This window comes from Salvelinus namaycush, chromosome 38, assembly GCF_016432855.1.
Source record: "Salvelinus namaycush isolate Seneca chromosome 38, SaNama_1.0, whole genome shotgun sequence".
Taxonomy (NCBI): domain Eukaryota; kingdom Metazoa; phylum Chordata; class Actinopteri; order Salmoniformes; family Salmonidae; genus Salvelinus; species Salvelinus namaycush.
In genome coordinates, this window is record NC_052344.1 from 13972543 (window position 1) to 13997495 (window position 24953).

The following is a 24953-nucleotide window of genomic DNA, read 5'->3' on the forward strand; positions in this document are numbered from 1 at the left end:
ATTTACATTTAGGTCATTTAGCAGACGCTCTTATCCAGAGCGACTTACAAGTACATACATTCATACTTTTTTGTACTGGCCCCCCGTGGGAATCAAACCCACAACCCTGGCGTTGCAAGCGCCATGCTCTACCAACTGAGCCACACGGGACCGTCACATAGTATGAAGACACACACACACACACACATAGTATGAAGACACACACACACATAGTATGAAGACACACACACACACACACATAGTATGAAGACACACACACACATAGTATGAAGACACACACACACACATAGAATGAAGACACACATACACACACACACACACACACACACACAGTATGAAGACACACCTCCTTTTACACATTTATAACCACTGATCTCAGAACTGTTAAAACTCTCTAGGCCCTCATTGCACCGTGTTCCCTACTGATCCGGGAACTAAATAACATCTCACATTACGCATCCGCAACATTAAAGACATTGCTCACAGCTAGCACTACAGCTAGTTACAGCCCTCTTCCTGTACTATCCAAATATGGACCCCGTCAGACGTCATTGTGTCGCTATTTACGTGTTTGTTGTCAATGGTATCGCTAATCAATCTGGTTCTAGTAATCACGGTGATGTTGACCAGATGACACAAGTTGACTAACGTACGCTAATTGTCACCTCATAGACAAATAATTGATAGGTTAGGTCCGCTTGAGTGCATATGAACAGTATCTGGCCCTGTTGCCTTTGCTACTGTAACAAGCAGACAAAAAGATGGCTCTGACGTGATTTGGGGGGGGGGCATCAGCGGAACGGCACGAATGGTGAGAGAGTTCAACAAACGTGCCAATGTGCAAAAGCATCTTGGTGGGCATTGCCCAGTACGTCAATGAGACTAACTCAACTTGAGTGGTAAACCACACTGTAATGTACCACACTATACTGCCCATTCAAGTTCCCTAAGCCATCAAACAATATCCAGAACAATAATTCTTATCGATGTCAAGTACATGTTTTACTCTGCAGTATACACTAGTAAAATAACCACGATCAAATCAAATCAAATCAAATGTTATTAATCACATGCTTGGTAAACAACAGGTGTAGACTAACAGTGAAATGCTTACTTACTGGCTCTTCCCAACAATGCAGAGGGATAGAAAATAGAGAAATAATAGAAAAGTAATCAAATGTATTAATAAAAGTAATAATAAATGCACAATGAGTAAGGATAACTTGGCTACATACACGGGGTACCAGTACCAAGTCGATGTGCAGGGGTACGAGGTATTTGATGTAGATATGTACATATAACTAAGAATAAAGTGACAGATAATAAACAGTAGCAGCAGTGTATGTGATGAGACAAAAAAGTAACTGCAAAAAGCTATTAGCTATTTAACCAACTATATCCAATGGTCCTTAGATCCCCGACAACTTCTTCCTGGAGACTTTACCCTACAGCAGGGCGAACTACAACACTGTGTGGTCTAGATACCTAGACACTGACTGAACCCATGTAAGGCCTTCACTCACACACTTTGCATTGTGCACCTCAGCCCTCAAAGCCTTTCATATACAGCTGTCAACAAACAGTGTAAAGCCCTTCGCAATTAGTCATTAGAAGTGCACTGAGAACTCATTCAAAGGATCCACCTAAACAAAACATAAATTAGAGAGAGAGAGAGAGAGAGAGAGAGAGAGAGAGAGAGAGAGAGAGAGAGAGAGAGAGAGAGAGAGAGAGAGAGAGAGAGAGAGAGAGAGAGAGAGAGAGAGAGAGAGAGAGAGAGAGAGAGAGAAAGAGAGAGAGAGAGAGAGAGAGAGAGAGAGAGAGAGACACAACAGAGAGAGAGCCTTGCTGGCCCAATAGACATTGCCAAGCAGTTGTCTGAAGACGGGAGATTGAGGAGTTAGAGGACCAGTTAAAGTGCTGACGGTGGCAGGTTTATTCAAAGTGGTTTAGCAGAGGATCGGCTCTGTCGTGGCGTGGCGTGCCGCGGACACAGCCCTCTAGGTTCACACACAGACTTGCACTTCGAAGCATGTTTTTTTAGGGCCGTCTGTGATCTAACCATTGGAGGCTCCAGATGAACCATGGGTGCCTCGCCAGATCAGTTCTTTATGTGAAGCTGTACCTCCACCCTCTCTCCTCTCCCCTCCTCTCTCCTGGATATCTTTGAGGAAACTACTGATGAAAGAGCCAATGCCTGGGGCTCAGTGGGACGTCTAATGGGATGTGTCTGCCTGCACAGGTTCAACCAAACTGTGACGAGCTCCCTTCTGCATTACTGGTCTCGTGGCATCGCTCAGCCTCTCTAGAATACAGATTAGTTAGAGAAAGGAAATGCATTCATTGCAGTTAGGCTACTGCACCTTACTACTAAATGGACTGGAATCAAGATCTTGATTGGCATGGTTTGCATGGTTTGCAAGCTTCAAACGTTTCCTTATTCACATTTTTCTCACAATTGTGTCAAATCCTTATCGTACTTTGCCTGTACACATGAAATAAGCTAACCTAGACATGCATGTCAGTTTTGATCATTACTAGCACCACATTGGATGTGGCGTTGTTGGGTTAGCATATTACCAACCAATCAGCAGGTAGTATTATTCAGTTGTTGCTAATGTGCCAGTAGAGGAGTTCATTAGCGGTCTTATAGTGTTTAATAAAACATGACTGACAGATCTCCCTCTTCAAGGAGATTGGTATCTCCTCCCTCCTGCTCTGCTTTGTTTTAATACGTCTCAGGAATGTTTATTATCACCTAGAAATGGGAGGACACACAGGAGGCTGCTTTTAATATGAATTCCTCTGTGTGTGCGTGTGCATGTGTACGTGTGTGTGCCTGCCTGCATGTACCTCCAGCAGTGGCTAACGTCCAAACACTGAGGAGATCAGGATCAATGCTTAGGGGTCAAGGACTATATGGGTCGTTCCACCAATTCAGTGCCTTTTGAGAAGTGTACGTTTTTTTTTTAAAGTGTGATTTCATCTTAAATCAGCCATAAATCTCCTTGTGACAGGGGGAATGGAAGTGTGTCGTGTGCAACAAGGAGTGACAATCATAAAACAAAATCAATTGTTGTAACATTTCTAGCATGTCTATCTATGGGTAACAGGGTTGACATGTTATGTGCACAGAGGGACATGTCAAAATGCAGAATGTTTGCACTTCAGCAAGTCTTTATCCATATAAAAAATCGGATTTATTGAATTTTCATTTAATATAACAGGCTTTTAAAATGCCCTATTTTTGTGGAATGACCCTTATGCAAATCAGTACAGCATTCCTTCCTGCTATCTCTATTTGGTTTCCTGCTCTCAGACCAATGGAGGTTTAACTAACAGGGTATTCATTATGGATTCCCCTACATATTGACTTATAGATAAGTTAAACCTCGAGCCAAGATTTGCCCTGTTCAAAAAGATTGGACCAACATGTTCTTGTGCTCTACTGTTCAGCTAAGATTGGATCTGTTTTATCTCTGAGTTTCAACACATTTCCGCATGGCACATGTTTCCAACTCAGATTGGAAGGTTGTGAGTTCAATCCCTGGCTGAGTCATAACAAAGACTAAAAACGGGACCTGATTTGTCTCGCTTGACACTCAGCATTTAGGAGATAAAATGGAGGTAAGGTCCTGTGATAGACTAGCATCCTGTCCAGGGTTGTACCTCTACATCAAGCTGCCTCACGCTACAGAAACAGCGGATAGGCTCCTGCCCTATGAGTTGTTCCAGCTCGAATAAGCCAAGGCTCGTGCAAGGCTACTTAATAACATGTTTCCATAGGCTAAGGCTCAGTCCTCCATGGAAAATAGAAGTCAAAGTCACAGCATTACAAGTAAAATCCAATTAAATCCTTGTTTTCTTCGACCACCCATATTACGATGAGCAGAGGCATATGCCACACGGTTGGAATCCATTCCATTCCATTTCAACCCATCAACCCATCAATTTCTTCATATATTTTTTTCATGAAATTGATCCCAATGGTGATACAGTATGCTCAGGGAACTCTGTTCCCATTGAGTGCTGTAATGTAGCTCTGTCTGTCTGTGTGATGGCTGTGGGTTAGACCTATAATTACCCTGCATGTTCAGAGAGAGCCACCGTAAGGCCTGATCCTGTTCCCATTGACCTGACGCCACCCTAAGAACCGGACACATACACTCATACACATACACATACACACACACACACACACACACACACACACACACACACACACACACACACACACACACACACACACACACACACACACACACACACACACACACACACACACACACACACACACACACACACACACACACACACAGTCACCTACCCAGCAATCTGTCTGTCATGCAAAGGTCCAGCAGACCCGCCTCTCTCTTTGGTCCCAAAGTAATTGAAGGGGCGGTGTGAAACCACAAACATCATGAGCCGAATAATAACACTGACCCTGAACCAGTTGGAGAGAACTGAAAGTACAGTACAGTAATCGGGCTGTGTTTGTCTGGGCTTGGACTACTGGGTCAGTTTGACTGGACAGAGTGGGTTTTGTGTGACTGGACTGGCCAGAAGGCTTGAGTGGGTCAAAAATGAACTGGAATGGATGACCATTGCGGTCATGACTTGTCGGTCAGAGAAGAAGACTGGAAGACTTCTCACAGTATATGGCTGGTTTTCTATAGTCTTAGAGGGCCTTGAAATGGAGAGAGATAAACAAGGAAAACAGTATAAGTACAAATTACTTTCCTGTACAATTATACAGTAATCAGTCATTGGTTTGAAAAGACGTTTTTCACAAATCGTTACCATATATTGTTAATATGTATGCATACTTACTGTTTCTGCCCTGTGAAAGTGCACATACACTTGGTACAGCCTTGGTGGTCCCCCATTCTACAGATTGATACATTTCCCAATGTTCTTGGCTTTGCCCTGACATCTCCTCTTTAAACTTTCTTAGGTAAATAGGCCATTCTCCCCCTGCTGACCTGTTACAAACTTAAGCAACTCCAGGTGCTTGGCCTTCTAGCCTATAGCCTCCCACCTCAGACCTTTACCCTCTCTCATTTGCCCTCTCACCCTGTTACCCCTACACACACCTCACAACAAAAAGTTCTAACCTCTAAGCCATGACCTTTTCCCTCCCCCATAGGCTCCCGGACAGAGGCACCATGAGGTCAGCCTGTCTCTCCCTGCTCCTGGTCACAGCGTGCTGGTCACTGCCCTTCCGCCAGTCGGGCTTCCTGGACTTCATGATGGAGGATGAGGCGGGCTCTGGCTCGCCAGAGGTGCCCATCGACCCCAGCGTGGACATCCTCACCATGCCCGAAGGACCCAAGTGCCCCTTCCGTTGCCAGTGCCACCTGCGTGTGGTGCAGTGCTCCGACTTAGGTGAGACACTCTCCCAGTAAATTCTATTTAATATCATAACAGTATGTACTTCTGTGATTCAATGTGTTTTCATGAGCTGAGGTCAATTTGTCAGTGTAATACAGACAACCTGTTGCATCAGCTCTTCTCTCCCTCTCTCGTTTAACTGAGGCAGTCCCTTAGTTTACAAGATACATCTTCCTGGTTCCCAAAGAGGTGTTCCCTCCATCTGGGGACCTCAGAGAAATGTTCAAAGAGTGTCTGGTGTTTGATCTACCCATCAACAGCTCGTTAATTGGCCTAAAAGAATATCGCCCCAGTCTGACCACTTTAAACGCTCTCAGATGCTGCGAATTTCACGCTCTTCTGCGACGATGACATAGTTTTGCTGGGGCTTTGGCCTTTTTCTAATGTTCCTAATTGTTTTCGCAGACGCAGGGATATAAAAGGTTAGCGGGGCTTGGGAAAGTCTCGAACTCACCCCGGTTTAACAAGCCCAATGTTCTAAAGCTTGTTTTTCTCTCCGTCAGATCGCTCCTTTCTCCATCCCCACCGGAGGCAAACGAACTCTGCCAAGAATTAGCCTGGCGCTCTGTTTCCACACAATTAAAATGATTTACTTGATCCTCTTAATTGTTTGCGAGATTATCCTGTTTATTTGCTTCATTCGCCCTTATGCTTTGGCCTGACTCATCTCTAGGACTACTGCTCAGCCAAGGGAAGTCACTGACCCAGTTGTTTGGCTGTAGCTTATATAGCTTGTATAACTTTGCAATTCTTCTCTTCTCTATGAGTTTGGTTCGTTTTTGGGCTTTACTCTTGTTTTAAAAGGGAGGAGCAGGGAAGGAATACTGGAGACAGACAAAGACAGAGTGAGAGATACAGATGGACTGGGATGTATACACAGAGAGGAGAGAGAGAAGAAAGAAAGAAACAGACAGAAAGATACTGTGAAAGAGAAGAAGGGAGAGGGACAGAGAAAGAAAGGAGGGAAATCAAGGAAACCGTGAGTTCCAGTGGAGGAAGAGAAAGACACAGACTGACCCACGCAGCCAGACAGACAGACAGAACAACTCCGACAGACAGATAGAGAGACTAATGATCAGGAAAGGGCTGGTTCCATTACCTCACTGAGTCCTGTTAGCGTTGAACGTCTCCCAGGAGCCCCAGAGTTGGATCCTCATCTCCGGGACCGGCCCCTCTGGCCTGGAGACTGCATCTGTTCCCCAGACCTGCTGGCACACACACAGGCCTGAGAGGGGAGGGGAGGGGAGTGGAGGGGAGGGGAGCGGAGCGGAGGAGGCTCGATTGGTTTCCTTTCCATCCAAAGTCACCCCCTTTTACAGTTAGAAAACTGGATGAAAAAGGAAAAGTTAGCACAAGGCCTTATTTCTGCAGGCGTCCAGCTGGCGGTGCGTGCTACAGTTATCAAATGTGTATGTGCAGAGATGAAGCAGGAAGTAGTGCAGAGGCTAGTAGTCTAGACATTCACCAGACGTAGTTACAATACATTTATTTAAAAAATACGTTTGGCAATTACTCTACAGGCATTGTGGTGGTCAGGGTTGGGTAGGTTACTTTCTAAATGTAGTCCGTTACAGTTACTAATTACCTGTCCAAAATTGTAATCAGTAATGTAACTTTTGAATTACCCAAACTCAGTAACGTAATCTGATTACATTCTGTTACTTTTAGATTACTTTCCCCTTAAGAGGCATTAGAAGAAGACAAAAATGTTTGTTACCAATTGAACGACATCTATTGCAGGATAAATCAGTGTTAAAGTTTACATAACAGGCCATATATGGATATACAATTTTACTTTATGGGTTGATTATGTTGGCTTCTTCTAACCCATCGCTTTCTACTACATATAATAATATGATTAAATTATATCTTTACATTAAAAACCAAAGTCTATCAGAATTCCAGTCATTCTAATAAATGTTATACCCCTTGATCGTTAAGAATAGGACTTGGAAGTATAGATTAGCCAAATTGTTTTACCTGAGCATGACCCTAAAACGAAGGACTTATTAGCGAGCCCTACTCTGTTGTTTATGATTTTGTTGTCATGGAGGTCTAATTGGGATCGTTGATTCGAGTTTAAAAAATGTATGCTGTGCTCATGGAATGGCATGTTTTGAGCACTACTGAAAAGTGCTATTTATATGTAAAAAATGAATGCCATATGCTGCATTTTTTGTTATAGGCCTATTGTTTACCTTTTTGTTGATGACACTTTGATATCTTAATAATATGCAGCTGTTTAAAGGGCAAATCCACAGATGAAACAATAACAAAACGGCTGCCCCACCTCTGTTTTGGTTAAAAGCTGAGGGATGGGCCTGGAGTGATATAACCATTCTCAGATTAATACAACAACAACAAAAAATGTAATCATGTTATGAGGCTATACAGTGTTTGTTTACATTTATAATGTTTACAAACATTGGAGTAAAACAAGCTTATATTTTGAGTTCTGATGGGGTACGACAGTTGAACTAAGCTCATGAGGCATTTCTAAGTTATATTCTTCAAGAATCAATGGACATACTGTATATATAATTTACAAGTCCAAAAATGGATGGAGCAACAGACTGCCCCTTTAAGTGTATCAAAAGTGTGCAAGTTTGAGCATGTGTCGATTAGGCCTATGGATTTATTAATTTTTTTCAGCATGAATTAGATTGAGCAATAAAAGCCCCACATTTATTCCATAAGGGTGGATTCGCACTATGCAGCTGTTGCAAGGACACATTTTTCACTGGCTGTCCACTGGTTTCAAAAACAATGATTGATAGACAGCTTAAACTTCTTGAATTCAAACATTATTGGGTTCAAATACACATTTAGATTTGTGAACAGCGATCCACAACAACCACAATCCGTAAGGTGCAAATAGCTAAATGAGAGAGCAGCAGTGTGATTCACATCAATGCGCTAAGTAGATAACAATAATAAGTGATATCTGTATGGCCGTAGACTACACCACTGCTGTCATCCTTACCTTCAAACGTTTATTCAAGTTGTATAATCTTTGGATGCTGACAGCAGCCGCACCATTGGAAGACATAGCTTGGATTGTAGCCTACAAAAGCCTGTTCCTGCTCTTTTCCCTCGATCCATCAAACCCATTTGGTGTGTCATCATAGTGGTCTCTGACCTGTGGTCAGACTCACTCAGGTGGAACAAATTTATACTTGCTCCTTTTTTCAATGCTGATTTAAATGACATTGAGAAAAGAGAGAAGTGTTAAATATTTACTTTTTCAAACATCCTTTCTGAATTAAAAAGTAATCCTCAAAGTAATCATCTAGTTTTTCAAAAGTATCTGTAATCTGATTACAATATTTTTGCTGGTAACATAATGGATTACAGTTAACGTTTTTTGTAATCCCTTACATGCAACGTGTAAGGGATTAATCCGTTACTCCCCAACCCTGGTGGTGTACTATCAAAACAGCTTCCTTTCTTTCTGAGTTAGGAAATTAGGTTTTATGAACACAAGACTCTTCATAAAAAATGTTCGGTTTCATTAAGGTTTAGATTAAAAACAGGTTGATGTTACAGTCGTCAAAGACCTTCATCCGACAGGGATATAATGTTCCCAGTTGCCTTGAACTATCCTATCTAGGAGAGTTTGATTTACTAGGCCCCTATGTGTCAACAGGTGCTGTGGATGACAGAAGACAGAAGCCCTTCTTTTTCCCAATGCCCTGACTGAACTGAGTCATTACTAGTATTGCTGACAGATGTAGCTACACTGTGCTGCTGTGAATGGACAACGTCATGGAAAACTCACGCTCAACTCAGGGACAATCAGACACATAATGACTGAACAGACCTTCCCCTCACAAGGAGAGAAAGTTACAGTACACCCCCCCAAAAAAGGATTGCATGGCTGGAAATTGCATAAACGTTGCAATTAATGATTGGATGTGCTGAAGGCATGAGGGCGAGAGGCCAGGGCAGTCATATGCTTGGTATCACATTAATTTGTCTTTTATTGAAATTGCTACAAAAAGGACTATGTTGGCATTCAGCTCCTATTTCTCTAGTCTGCCACTTGTCAAGAGGTCATGTTACCGTGCCAGTATCTCAACAAGAACAGAGCGTACTATCTCAACCTCTGGTTCCTCTCACTTACTTATGTATCAGCCAAGCCGACTTTCTTAAATGAAAACATAATCTGCAGAGCACTGAGACGATCTGACCAGCCATTTTATCCGTGACATTGCTATGGAAATGCTCCCAAGTTTGAACAAACTAATTCACTTAATATATTTTTGTAATAGATTTTCTTACTTTTAATGGAAGATTCAAATCAAATCAAATCAAATTGTATGAGTCACATGTGCCAAATACAACAGGTGTAGACCTTACAGTGAAATGCTTACTTACGAGCCCCTAACCGACAGTGCAGTTTTAAAAAATATGGATAAGAAAAAGAGATAAAAGTAACAAGCAATTAAAGAGGAGCAGTAAAAAATAACAATATACACAGGGGGGTGCCGGTACAGAGTCAATGTGCAGGGGCACCGGTTAGTTGAGGTAGTATGTACATGTAGGTAGAGTTAATTCAAGTGACTATGCATAGATGACAACAGAGAGTGGCAGTGGTATGGAGACGGGAGGGTGGGGGGGGGGGGGAAATGTGAATAGTCTGGGTAGCCATTTGACTAGATGTTCAGGAGTCTTATGGCTTGGGGGTAGAAGCTGTTTAGAAGCCTCTTGGACCTAGACTTGGTACTCCAGTGCCGCTTGCCGTGTGGTAGCAGAGCGAACAGTCTATGACTAGGGTGGCTGCAGTCTTTGACAATTTTTAGGGCCTTCCTCTGACACCGCCTGGTATAGAGGTCCTGGATGGCAGGAAGCTTGGCCCCAGTGATGTACTGGGCCATTCGCACTACCCTCTGTAGTGCCTTGCGGTTGGAGGCCAAGCAGTTGCCATACCAGGCAGTGATGCAACCAGTCAGGATGCTCTCGATGGTGCAGCTGTAGAACCTTTTGAGGGTCTGAGGACCCATGCCAAATCTTTTCAGTCTCCTGAGGGGAATAGGTTTTGTCGTGCCCGCTTCACGACTGTCATGGTGTGCTTGGACCATGTTAGTTTGTTGGTGATGTGGACAACAAGGAACCTCTCAACCTGCTCCACTGCAGCCCCATCAATGAGAATGGGTGTGTACTCGGTCCTCTTTTTCCTGTAGTCCACAATCATCTCCTTTGTCTTGATCACGTTGAGGAAGAGGTTGTTGTCCTGGCACCACACGGCCAGGTCTCTGACCTCCTCCCTATAGGCTGTCTCGTTGTTGTCGGTGATAAGGTGATACTGTTGTATCATTGGCAAATTTAATGATAGTGTTGGAGTCGTGCCTGGCCGTGCAGTCATGAGTGAACAGGGAGTACAGGAGGGGGCTGAGCACGCACCCCTGAGGGGCCCCTGTGTTGAAGATCAGCGTGGCGGATGTGTTGTTACCTACCCTTACCACCTGGGGGTGGCCCGTCAGGAAGTCCAGGATCCAGTTGCAGAGGGAGGTGTTTAGTCCCAGGGTCCTTAGCTTATTGATGAGCTTTGAGGGCACTATGGTGTTGAACGCTGAGCTGTAGTCAATGAATAGCATTCTCACACAGGTGTTCCTTTTGTCCCGGTTGGAAAGGGCAGTGTGGAGCGCAATAGAGACTGCATCATCTGTGGATCTGTTGAGGCGGTACGCAAATTCGAGTGGGTCTAGGGTTTCTGGGATGATAGTGTTGATGTGAGCCCTGACCAGCCTTTCAAAGCACTTCATGGCTACAGACGTGAGTGCTACGGTAATCATTTAGGCAGGTTACTTTAGTGTTCTTGGGCACAGGCACTATTGTGGTCTGCTTAAAACATGTTGGTGTTACAGACTCGGACAGGGAGGGGTTGAAAATGTCAGTGAAGACAATTGCTAGTTGGTCAGCGCATGCTCGCAGTACACGTCCTGGTAATCCGTCTGGCCCTGTGGCCTTGTGAATGTTGACCTGTCTAAAGGTCTTACTCACATCAGCTGCAGAGAGCATGATCACACAGTCTTCCGGTACAGCTGGTGCTCTCATGCCTGTTTCAGTGTTATTTGCCTCGAAGCGAGCATAGAAGTAGTTTAGCTCGTCCAGTAGGCTCGTGTCACTGGGCAGCTTTCAGTTGTGCTTCCCTTTGTAGTCTGTAATGTTTTTCCCTTTGTTATTAAAGGTTGGGACCAGTGAGTGTGACCAGAGGCACTATAAATACATCCATTACACACAGGTGGCTCCTAGCAGAAGTCTGTTGTCTGCTATTCAGTCTTTCTTTTCCAATCCTTCCAGAGGACAAAAACCCTGAGTCTAAACATCTCAACCAGATGTTCCTGCCACCTGACTCTCAGTAACTGACCTCTCATCCCTGTCCCCATCTCCTACACGTAGACACACTCTCTCCAAACTGTTTACCGTACCAACCACGTCAGCTCTGACTGACAGAACGCCATGTGGTTCACCTCACGCTGCTAGTGGAAAAGAGAGAGAGAGCGAGAGAGAGCGAGAGAGAGAGAGAGAGAGAGAGAGAGAGAGAGAGAAGAATAACAAAGATGGATTGCGGTAGAGAGAGGGGATGGAGATGTAACGAGAGGAGAGAGAGAAGGCGATAGATGGAAAAGGGGAGCGAGTAGATGAGAAAGAGACGTGATGGAAGGGTGAAGGGATATGAGAGAAGGACATGAGGAGTGAGAGAATGTAAGATATTAAGTGGGAGTGGGAGATGGAGAGAGGGAGCACAATGGTGATATGCCACACAGTGAGAGCCTACCACAGACAGCTGTGTGGAGGATTGTGGGGCTTGGGCAGGGTAGGAGAAACTGATAGAAAAGCCAACTGAGCTGAAGAGAATGTTTGTGTAAGTGGGGCGTGCTCAAAGCTTTTAAGCCAAAGTGTGTCTGCATATGTGGAGTTTAAAAGACACAGCATTTAAGCCCTGAATGACTAAACAGTTTATTCTAGAGACAACCGCCTTCCTCTAGAATGGAAACCAGCCATGTGAACCTTGACCCTCAGTGTTGTTTAGATGACTTGTGGTAGCTCTCTGTGTTCGCCCTCTATTTAAAACAATACCCATAGAATAGAATAGAACAGAACAGAATAGAATAGAGTAGAATATGCAATAATAGAATATAATGGAATGGAATAGAACACAACAGAATAGAATACAATAGAATGGAATGGAATAGAACACAACAGTATAGAATACAATAGAATGGAATGGAATAGAACACAATAGAATAGAAAATAATAGAATAGAATAGGACACAATAGAACAGAACAGAATAGAATAGAATGGAATAGAATATAACAGAACAGAACAGAACAGAATATAATAGAAAAGTTAGAATAGAACAGAATAGAACAGAATCATATTACACAAAAATACAAAATTTACCCAATACATCTACATAGTGTATACCTCACCCCATCTCATAATTCCCTCAGTGTTCTCCCTCAGAACATATGGTTCTGGTTTACCAGTCATATAGACAGGTGACATTTACTGTCTCAGTGCCAAATAATGCAATGTACTCTCCAACCCAAACTGCATGCAATGAGGTCAGTGTCCAGGTATGTGGACACTGGAAATTGACAGAAATTAATTTTGAGTCCCATTTCCACACTGTGTGCCATAGATTGTTTCAATGCTAACTCATGGTGTATCTGGTATCACTCATGTCTGGACTATTACCATGAAACACATCATACTTTGGTTCTTTGGGGTTATTCACTGCTGACATGCTAAACATTTTGACATTTCCGACTTGCTAACTGGTTGAACGCGGCACGTGTATAACTACAACCAGTTAGCAAGTCTGAAATGTCCTAGTTTCCTTGTTCCGACTAGCACGTGAATGTGCCATAATCCCTCGACCACGCTCTACTGCAAACTTCATCTCCCATCAGCTAGCAGGCACAGCTGCAGCACAGCTCAGGAAGTCTCCTGTCACCTGGACAAACATACCATACACACAGCCAAGCGTGCACACTCTCACATACACACACACTCCTTGTCATCATGCACACAAATGCTTATGGCAGGGTTGGGCCAAACCTAATTTCATTCAACATCATTAACTCTAAAATTGAATGTAAAATACAATTAAATAAAAAAATGGGTAAATTAATTAATTAAAATCACATGGAGCTATGAAACTAGCTTCAACGGGCTGGCCTAGAAGTATCTCTCCTCTCCTTCCTGTTTTGTCTCGGTCTGTGAGTATCTCTATTCTCCTCTTCTTCTGCAGGGCTGAAGAGTGTTCCAGATGAGATCCCTGCAGACAGCACCCTGCTGGACCTGCAGAACAACAAGATCACTGAGATCAAGGAGAATGACTTCAAGACTCTGAAGGGACTCCAAGTAAGAGATTAACACTCAATATGTCCACTAAACACTCAATATGTCCACTAAACACTCAATATGTCCACTAAACACTCAATATGTCCACTAAACACTCAACATGTCCACTAAACACTCAATATGTCCACTAAACACTCAATATGTCCACTAAACACTCAATATGTCCACTAAACACTCAACATGTCCACTAAATACTCAATATGTCCACTAAACACTCAATATGTCCACTAAACACTCAATATGTCCACTAAACACTCAACATGTCCACTAAACACTCAATATGTCCACTAAACACTCAATATGTCCACTAAACACTCAATATGTCCACTAAACACTCAATATGTTCACTAAACACTTAATATGTCCACTAAACACTTAATACTGTATGTCCACTAAACACTTAATACTGTATGTCCACTAAACACTCAATATGTTCACTAAACACTTAATACTGTATGTCCACTAAACACTCAATATGTCCACTAAACACTCAATATGTCCACTAAACACTTAATATGTCCACTAAACACTCAATATGTCCACTAAACACTTAATACTGTATATCCACTAAAGACTCAATATGTCCACTAAACACTCAATATGTTCACTAAACACTTCATACTGTATGTCCACTAAACACTCAATATGTTCACTAAACACTTAATACTGTATATCCACTAAACACTCAATATGTCCACTAAACACTTAATATGTCCACAAAACACTTAATATGTCCACTAAACAATTAATATGTCCACTAAACACTCAATATGTTCACTAAACACTTAACATGTCCACTAAATACTCAATATGTCCACTAAACACTTAATATGTCCACTAAACACTCAATATGTTCACTAAACACTTAACATGTCCACTAAACACTTAATATGTCCACTAAACACTCAATATGTCCACTAAACACTTAACATGTCCACTAAATACTCAATATGTTCACTAAACACTTAATATGTCCACAAAACACTTAATATGTCCACTAAACACTTAATATGTCCACTAAACACTCAATATGTTCACTAAACACTTAATATGTCCACAAAACACTTAATATGTCCACTAAACACTCAATATGTCCACTAAACACTTAATATGTCCACAAAACACTTAATATGTCCACTAAACAATTAATATGTCCACTAAACACTTAATACTGTATATCCACTAAATACTCAATATGTCCACTAAATACTGAATATGTCCACTAAACACTTAATATGTCCACTAAATACTCAATATGTCCACTAAACACTTAATATGTCCACTAAACAATTAATATGTCCACTAAACACTCAATATGTCCACTAAACACTCAATATGTCCACTAAACACTTAATACTGTATATCCACTAAATACTCAATATGTCCACTAAACACTCAATATGTCCACTAAACACTTAATATGTCCACTAAACAATTAATATGTCCACTAAACACTCAATATGTCCACTAAACACTCAATATGTCCACTAAACACTTAATACTGTATATCCACTAAATACTCAATATGTCCACTAAACACTCAATATGTCCACTAAACACTTAATATGTCCACTAAATACTCAATATGTCCACTAAACACTTAATATGTCCACTAAATACTCAATATGTCCACTAAATACTGAATATGTCCACTAAATACTCAATATGTCCACTAAACACTCAATATGTCCACTAAACACTTAATATGTCCACTAAATACTCAATATGTCCACTAAATACTCAATATGTCCACTAAACACTTAATACTGTATATCCACTAAATACTCAATATGTCCACTAAACACTCAATATGTCCACTAAACACTTAATATGTCCACTAAATACTCAATATGTCCACTAAACACTTAATATGTCCACTAAATACTCAATATGTCCACTAAATACTCAATATGTCCACTAAATACTCAATATGTCCACTAAACACTCAATATGTCCACTAAATACTCAATATGTCCACTAAACACTTAATATGTCCACTAAATACTCAATATGTCCACTAAATACTGAATATGTCCACTAAATACTCAATATGTCCACTAAATACTCAATATGTCCACTAAACACTTAATATGTCCACTAAATACTCAATATGTCCACTAAATACTGAATATGTCCACTAAACACTTAATATGTCCACTAAATACTCAAGATGTCCACTAAACACTTAATACTGTATATCCACTAAATACTCAATATGTCCACTAAATACTCAATATGTCCACTAAACACTTAATACTGTATATCCACTAAATACTCAATATGTCCACTAAACACTCAATATGTCCACTAAACACTTAATATGTCCACTAAATACTCAATATGTCCACTAAACACTCAATATGTCCACTAAACACTCAATATGTCCACTAAATACTCAATATGTCCACTAAACACTCAATATGTCCACTAAACACTCAATATGTCCACTAAACACTTAATATGTCCACTAAATACTTAATATGTCCACTAAATACTCAATATGTCCACTAAACACTTAATATGTCCACTAAACACTCAATATGTCCACTAAACACTTAATATGTCCACTAAATACTCAATATGTCCACTAAACACTTAATATGTCCACTAAATACTCAATATGTCCACTAAACACTCAATATGTCCACTAAATACTCAATATGTCCACTAAATACTCAATATGTCCACTAAACACTTAACATGTCCACTAAACCCTCAATATGTCCACTAAACACTTAATATGTCCACTAAACACTCAATATGTCCACTAAACACTCAAGATGTCCACTAAATACTTAACATGTCCACTAAACCCTCAATATGTCCACTAAACACTCAATATGTCCACTAAACACTCAATATGTCCACTAAATACTCAATATGTCCACTAAACACTCAATATGTCCACTAAACACTCAATATGTCCACTAAACACTCAATATGTCCACTAAACACTTAACATGTCCACTAAATACTCAATATGTCCACTAAACACTTAATATGTCCACTAAATACTCAATATGTCCACTAAACACTCAATATGTCCACTAAACACTCAATATGTCCACTAAACACTCAATATGTCCACTAAACACTTAACATGTCCACTAAATACTCAATATGTCCACTAAACACTTAATATGTCCACTAAATACTCAATATGTCCACTAAACACTCAATATGTCCACTAAATACTCAATATGTCCACTAAATACTCAAGATGTCCACTAAACACTTAACATGTCCACTAAACCCTCAATATGTCCACTAAACACTTAATATGTCCACTAAACACTCAATATGTCCACTAAACACTCAAGATGTCCACTAAATACTTAACATGTCCACTAAACCCTCAATATGTCCACTAAACACTCAATATGTCCACTAAACACTCAATATGTCCACTAAATACTCAATATGTCCACTAAACACTCAATATGTCCACTAAACACTCAATATGTCCACTAAACACTTAACATGTCCACTAAATACTCAATATGTCCACTAAACACTCAATATGTCCACTAAACACTCAATATGTCCACTAAATACTCAATATGTCCACTAAACACTCAATATGTCCACTAAACACTCAATATGTCCACTAAATACTCAATATGTCCACTAAACACTTAACATGTCCACTAAATACTCAATATGTCCACTAAACACTTAACATGTCCACTAAATACTCAATATGTCCACTAAACCCTCAATATGTCCACTAAATACTCAATATGTCCACTAAACCCTCAATATGTCCACTAAACACTTAATACTGTATATCCACTAAATACTCAATATGTCCACTAAATACTCAATATGTCCACTAAATACTGAATATGTCCACTAAATACTCAATATGTCCACTAAATACTGAATATGTCCACTAAACCCTCAATATGTCCACTAAATAGTCAAGATGTCCACTAAACCCTCAATATGTCCACTAAACCCTCAATATGTCCACTAAACACTCAATATGTCCACTAAACCCTCAATATGTTCACTAAATACTCAATATGTTCACTAAACACTTAATATGTCCACTAAACACTCAATATGTTCACTAAACACTTAACATGTCCACTAAATACTCAATTTGTCCACTAAACACTCAATATGTCCACTAAACACTTAACATGTCCACTAAATACTCAATATGTCCACTAAACACTTAATATGTCCACTAAACACTCAATATGTCCACTAAACACTTAACATGTCCACTAAACACTCAATATGTCCACTAAACCCTCAATATGTCCACTAAATACTCAATATGTCCACTAAACCCTCAATATGTCCACTAAACACTTAATACTGTATATCCACTAAATACTCAATATGTCCACTAAATACTCAATATGTCCACTAAATAGTCAAGATGTCCACTAAACCCTCAATATGTCCACTAAACCCTCAATATGTCCACTAAACACTCAATATGTCCACTAAACCCTCAATATGTTCACTAAATACTCAATATGTCCACTAAATACTCAAAATGTCCACTAAACCCTCAATATGTCCACTAAATAGTCAAGATGTCCATTCTGTTGCAGCTTTTCACCAAATACTGATTGGCCCCTTATTTTTTGCATTTTCCAAAAAACATTGATTCACAATTCGCCATGTTGTATCAATTCTTCTAGGGAGTGCAATATTGACATCCCTTCAAAGTATACACCAGAGTGAGTGTAGAAACCTGAATGTCTTGGGTAGGAGAGAGCTAAAGGGAAAACACTGAAGCTGAACTTGAAGCCGTGTTTTGTTGGATGACATCCTAACAGGCGTATTATACATGCAAAAGTATCAGCTGGAGCGAAGCAGTGGAAATCTGATTTATCTCTGGACTTTCTTGAGACAAGAGGGATCTTAGGTGTGTGTGTGTGTGTGTGTGTGTGTGTGTGTGTGTGTGTGTGTGTGTGTGTGTGTGTGTGTGTGTGTGTGTGTGTGTGTGTGTGTGTGTGTGTGTGTGTGTGTGTGTGTGTGTGTGTACTTTTTTTGGAGAGCTGATTTCCTGATCATATTCCAAACTACTAACATGTTTAACTCGGATCAAAGATCCTAAAATAGTCTACCAAAGGAAACAGCACTGTAAACCACGTTCACTCATTTGTTTTAACCACAGGAACCCAGGTACCAATGTTCCCCAGGTGCCATGGAAACGATTCTCCTCTGGGCCATCGTGTGACCTCTACACGTGTATAGCTTTCTGACCTGTAATAAATAGCCTACCTCTGTCAAACGGCCCACACTGTTTCCACCCCCGTACATTAGTTGTTCTCTCCGGGGGGTATTTGCTGCATTCTCTGCATTCTCCATTCTTCCACCCCCGTCTGCAGCCTTGAGTATGGAACGGTCCACTACAGACACAGCAATTTCTCTTGCGAAATTTCTCAGAAATTGCCTCCAATCACAACAACCCTGGCGCCTGTGCTCTTTAAGACTAGGTCCAAGGGTGTGTTGGGATTACTGTACAGACGTTAAAAAACAATCTCACATTTCAGTTACCTTGGATACGTTCAAATGAGTCAGTCCATACTTGGGAAATGTAATCAAACAGTCTGCAATAGGTCTAGAACATCGTATTTTGTTGATGTCAAGCGTTTAAGATGCTCGTCAACTAGTACAAAATAGTCTAAAATAGTCCAGTCTGTTTGTGAAGCAATTTTTGCAACCTCACTATGATATAATGAAAAGTCTGCCTTCAATTACTTCATTTTACACACATAAACAATGATCACATACACCCACGGGAAGTTGTAGCCACATTAAAGTAGCCAGTGACAGAACAAATTTCAGAGTAACACATCATTGCTCATGATAATAGTGATATATTGCAATAATGTAGCTAGCTATCTCAAATAGAAAAAGCTATCTCAAAAGCAATCTCAAATAGAAAAAGCAGTTGCCCAATTGTACATTAGCATAAATATCTACATAGTAATTAGCATTACCACCAACATACTAATTATAATTAGCATAAACATATAAATTATCATTAGCAAAACATACACATTAGCATTAGCTTAAATATAACAGGGATTGTTCTCTCTCCAATCTCCCCAGACCCTGATCCTGGTGAACAACCAGATCACCACAATCCACCCCAAGGCCTTCATTCCCCTGGGCAAGCTGCAGCGCCTCTACCTCTCCAAGAACCACCTCAAGGAAATGCCCGCCAACATGCCCAAGAGCCTGCAGGAGCTTCGCATCCACGAGAACGAGATCACTAAGATCAAGAAGGCCTCCTTCGAGGGCATGGCCCAGGTCATCGTCATGGGTATGGACCAGACCTGGCTTCAAATACTATTAGAAATCTTTCAGATATGTTGTGCCCTTGCTTTAGCCTGCCTGGATTGCCTTAATGACAAGTCTGTTTTCTTCTGTTGGGTGCATAATGAACTCAACCCATCCCTTGTTCGGTACTCAAATTCCATACGATAGAACTGGTCTAATCCTTAACACACATATACAGTACACACAGTTACTTGAACATCTTTCCTTAATTGACTGTGTAGTAGCAACAGGACAGGAGCAAGTTAACAAGTTTTCAGCTAAAAAGTACACTAAAACATTACAGTCAGAGACTGATGATGCAAAGTGTTGTGTAACCATGAATTACAACGTGTCAGTGTTTAGAGAGTGCTAGCAATCGCCTACAGAGAGGAAGGGTTGGTTCATTGCTTACAGAGTGGAGAGTGGAATTTGAGGGTGCCAGCAGCAGACAGAATGATAGAGTGTGTGTGTGTGTGTGTGTGTGTGTGTGTGTGTGTGTGTGTGTGTGTGTGTGTGTGTGTGTGTGTGTGTGTGTGTGTGTGTGTGTGTGTGTGTGTGTGTGTGTGTGTGTGTGTGTGTGTGTGTGTGTGTGTGTGTGTGTGTGTGTGTGCACATTTATACATTTATTTATAATGTCTCTATTCTGGTGTGTGTTACATTCCCTCTCAGAATGTAAAGTATCCCATTATAGCATAGCTGAGGGACTGGAGCGGTAGGCCCTAAAACACACTGATCCTCAGATTATATCCCCAGTGTGACAAATCGGCCAATCCAGCGAGGCTAAAGGACGAGGCAGACAGGGCTTATGGACAATATCCCACGCCGGCCGCAAACCATGTTTATACATGAGTCAGGTGGAGATTCCCGTAACACACCAGGACTGGGATGTGGTTAATGGACCTTTTTTCTCTCTCTTTTCTTTTCTGTCTCCTCCCCTGATTGTCTACCTCTCTATTTATCTTCCTCTCTGTCTATCTCTCTCTTGCTCTCTCTCTTTATTTCTGCTCCCTCTGTCTCTTAATACTCTATCTCCCTTAATTCTCTCTGTCTCTCTGTCTGTCTCTCTCTCCCTCCTTCTTTCTCTTTCCAGAGCTCGGCTCCAACCCCCTGAAGAGTGCAGGGGTTGAGGCTGGGGCGTTCGGGGCCCTGAAGAAGGTCTCATACATCCGCATTGCAGACACCAACCTGACAGAGATCCCCAAAGGTACTGCCCTCTCTGGTCACCCCATCACAAATCATCCTTCCTTCCTTCCAGTCCCTTGAAGGGATCATAGGAAATCTAACACAAGGCTAGGTATGAGCAGAGAGCCATTACATCGCTTTCACCTATCCAGTCATGTCAGATCATTTCACTGTGAGGATCCAACTAAAGAATATGGAAAATAACATGTCATTTCAATAAAGGATGGCTGTAGGGATTTTGACCACACTACAACAACAAAAGATGTATTCAACATACTGTTTATTTCTAAGGCAACCAGCTGCAATGGGATTGTGAAAATGTTTGTTGAGCAAACTCACAACAATAGTTGGTGTGTGAACATTTTGTTGAGCATACTCACAATTGCAACTTAATGCCTTTCAATTGTACGTTGAATCAACATCTTTTGTTTTACAGTACAGGGCCAGAATCTCTATTTTCAACCAGGACTGGTTTTAATACTTCACAGCTCAATAGCTCCAGCTAAAACAAAGGAATTCAAGTTAACAGTGAGGATCTCTTACTCAATCGACCACAGCCAAAATCATCAATCATCTTGCATTGCAGGAATGCACATTTGGATTGATAGGCTCCACTGAACAATGGTTACAGTGTGGAACCAAGAGAGGAAAACTAAAACAGCATATTCATTCAAAGGCGTGTAACATGAATGTTATCTGGCCTATTGTGGGAATCTGGCCACCAGTTCAGATCGAATAGTACTCTGAGAGAGATCCTCTAATCTAATGCTTTAATACGAATAGAAGGGATGAAGGAGAGGCCTCTGGATGTTAGAGGCTGCGTCTGAGTTGGCATCCTATTCCCTATAGTGCACTATTACCTAGTAAAAAGTAGTGCACTAGGGATTAGGGTGCCATTTCAGATGCATTAGAATTAGTATGGATTCAGAGTCCTACTGGCATACTGTACGTAGACATTAACCACTTACCTTCCCCTCACCACAACTGCTGTGGTTTCCCCGGTTGTTTGTCCTCTCGTCATTGTCTCTCTCCTGTGGGTTGCCAGGTCTGCCCTCCTCCCTCTCCGAGCTCCACCTGGACAGCAACAAGATCACCAAGGTGCAGGCGGACAACCTGAAGGGCCTCAAGAACCTGGCTAAGTAAAGATGTTTCAACACTTCTACTCAATGTTTCAAAAACGTTTTTTTTTTCAAAAACGGTTCATAAATGCTCTTGACGAGGACAAAACATGCTTACAGTATTCTTCTTCACTGTATTTGATGAGTGGGTCAACACTTCATAAGTAGTCCTGTAGTGGGATATTGGGTCCAACTCTAGACAACAGTGCCCCGCACACACACACACACACACACACACACACACACACACACACACACACACACACACACACACACACACACACACACACACACACACACACACACACACACACACACACACACACACACACACACACACACACACACACACACACACCCTAGTATGTATTTCAAACCGCAGCAACAATCCTGGGTTAGTCACCAATTCAGTTATATAAGGAGGTTTTGAATTGATGCGGTACTTCTTGGCATTAATGCCACTAGTGTTTTTTGTACCACATCGTCCCATTCACTGGTGCTCTGCTGCTAGTACTGTCTCTCTCTCTCTCTCTGTGTCTCTCTGTGTGTCTCTCTCTGTGTCTTTCTGTGTGCCTCTGTCTCTCTGTGTCTCTCTCTGTGTCTCTCTCTGTGTCTCTCTGTGTGTCTCTCTGTCTCTCTCTGTCTCTCTCTGTGTCTCTCTGTGTGTCTCTCTGTCTCTCTCTGTCTCTCTCTGTGTCTATCTGTGTGTCTCTCTCTGTGTCTCTCTGTGTGTCTCTCTGTCTCTCTCTGTCTCTCCAACCAGACAGACTCACTCAGAGAACCCAACTCCTGGTTCTCTCTCACTCCCTGTGGCTGTGCCTGTCAGAGCTCTCTCATTCTGTCACTCTCTCTCTGTCTCTCTCTCTGTGTCTCTCATTGAGACATTGGGGGCGTTGATTTATCAAGGCATTATGTGTTTGAGAGTTTTAACAAAATGCATATGAAAGCAATGTTTCTGAAAATCAACAGCTGGGTTTATAAGATCCCTGCTTCGAGGGTAGGAAAAGACTCATGCCAAAGTAGGGAGACTAATCAACAGAAATATACTCTCATGCAGTACAAGGCAATTTATTTTGGAAGAGCTGCAGGATTCACTGAAAATATTATTTTTAATTTTCTGGATCGGCAACAAGTTCGCTAGCGAGTATTTCATTTTGTCAACGAAGTTGGTCCCTTGGCAAAAGTAGAACCTCTTTCTCATTTGCTAGTCTACATTCTGCCCATGGTTTTCATTGGCAGAAAACCAGTTTGTGTCTTTCCCATTGGATGTTTTCTTTCCTCTTTCTCTCATTTGTTTTTATACATTCTGTACGTTGACTTGTAGCGACAGCTCAGGGCTTCATGCCCTCTTATATCGCTCTTCTTCTGTACCTCTGTCTCATTGGCTCTTTTACACATCGTGTCTCTGTCCCATTGGCTCTGACACATTCTGTGTCTCTCCCCATTGGCTGGTTTGTCTCCTAGGCTGGGTCTAAGCTACAATGAGATCAGCCAGGTGGAGAACGGTTCTCTGGCCATGGTTCCTCACCTCAGAGAGCTTCACCTGGACAACAATGCCCTGACCACCGTGCCTGCAGGCCTGCCTGACCACAAGTACATCCAGGTGGGTTCCACCGGACACACAGGTGTCCCGTCACACCTGGGAGAATGGGTAGAGGCTTCATGTCCATGAATGTTCCACCTCACACAGGGTTTTCTCAGGAGGGTGTAACAATTACAGATCAATCTCATGATGATGATGATGAAATAAAATATAAATAAGTTGATTAACACAGAAATGACCTTTCTATATACGCAATGTTCATTTCCAGACATCCCTCCCTCTAACCACTCATTGTGGTTGATATGTTCCCAGGTGATCTACCTCCACAGCAACAAGATAGGGGTGGTGGGCACCCAGGACTTCTGCCCACCAGGCTACAATACCAAGAAGGCCATGTACTCTGGCATCAGCCTGTTCTCCAACCCCGTCCCTTACTGGGAGGTGCAGCCCATCACCTTCCGCTGTGTGTTCGACCGCTCCGCCATCCAGCTGGGCAACTACAGGAAGAAGTAGAGAAAAAGTAGTCCACCCCAGAGAGAGAGAGAGAGAGAGAGTGTGTGTGTGTGTGTGTGTGTGTGTGTGTGTGTGTGTGTGTGTGTGTGTGTGTGTGTGTGTGTGTGTGTGTGTGTGTGTGTGTGTGTGTGTGTGTGTGTGTGTGTGTGTGTGTGTGTGTGTGTGAACCGCAGCCCCCCATCCACCCCACAACACTGATCGGCAACTTTATCCCCATTTTAAAACCATAGCGAACATCCAATACAGTTTTAACAGTTACAGTACTTAATGTTCTTATGAGCAAAGACAGAACAGTTACAAAACTCAGTACCAAACCTTCCATAGGTGGCTTAGTAATAACTCAAACCAGCTCTGTATGCAAACAGTTGATTTATAATAGTCCATGTGCCATTTGTACATTTCATATTCTACAACAGTAATCACTGGCATTATCCTGTAACAGGTCTTCCATACACAATAAACCGTCAGCTCATTAAATACTGTAACACTACCTCATGGTAGTTATCTGTCAAAAAGATCAACTTAAAGGGGATGTCACCCACTTTTC

The 24953-nt window shown here is 41.6% G+C and overlaps 1 protein-coding gene across 1 annotated transcript in view; it reads left to right on the forward strand.

The window, feature by feature from the left end:
• LOC120032025 (decorin-like) overlaps positions 1-24442 on the forward strand; it is a 34012-nt gene extending 9570 nt beyond the window's left edge. The window contains exons 2-8 of the mRNA XM_038977938.1: positions 5144-5382; positions 13650-13762; positions 19841-20054; positions 21141-21254; positions 22278-22371; positions 23815-23953; positions 24206-24442. Of these exons, the coding sequence (XP_038833866.1) occupies positions 5163-5382; positions 13650-13762; positions 19841-20054; positions 21141-21254; positions 22278-22371; positions 23815-23953; positions 24206-24406 (1095 nt within the window). The 5' untranslated portion in view covers positions 5144-5162 and the 3' untranslated portion in view covers positions 24407-24442. The remainder of the gene's footprint in view (positions 1-5143; positions 5383-13649; positions 13763-19840; positions 20055-21140; positions 21255-22277; positions 22372-23814; positions 23954-24205) is intronic.
• Positions 24443-24953: the final 511 nt, after the last annotated feature.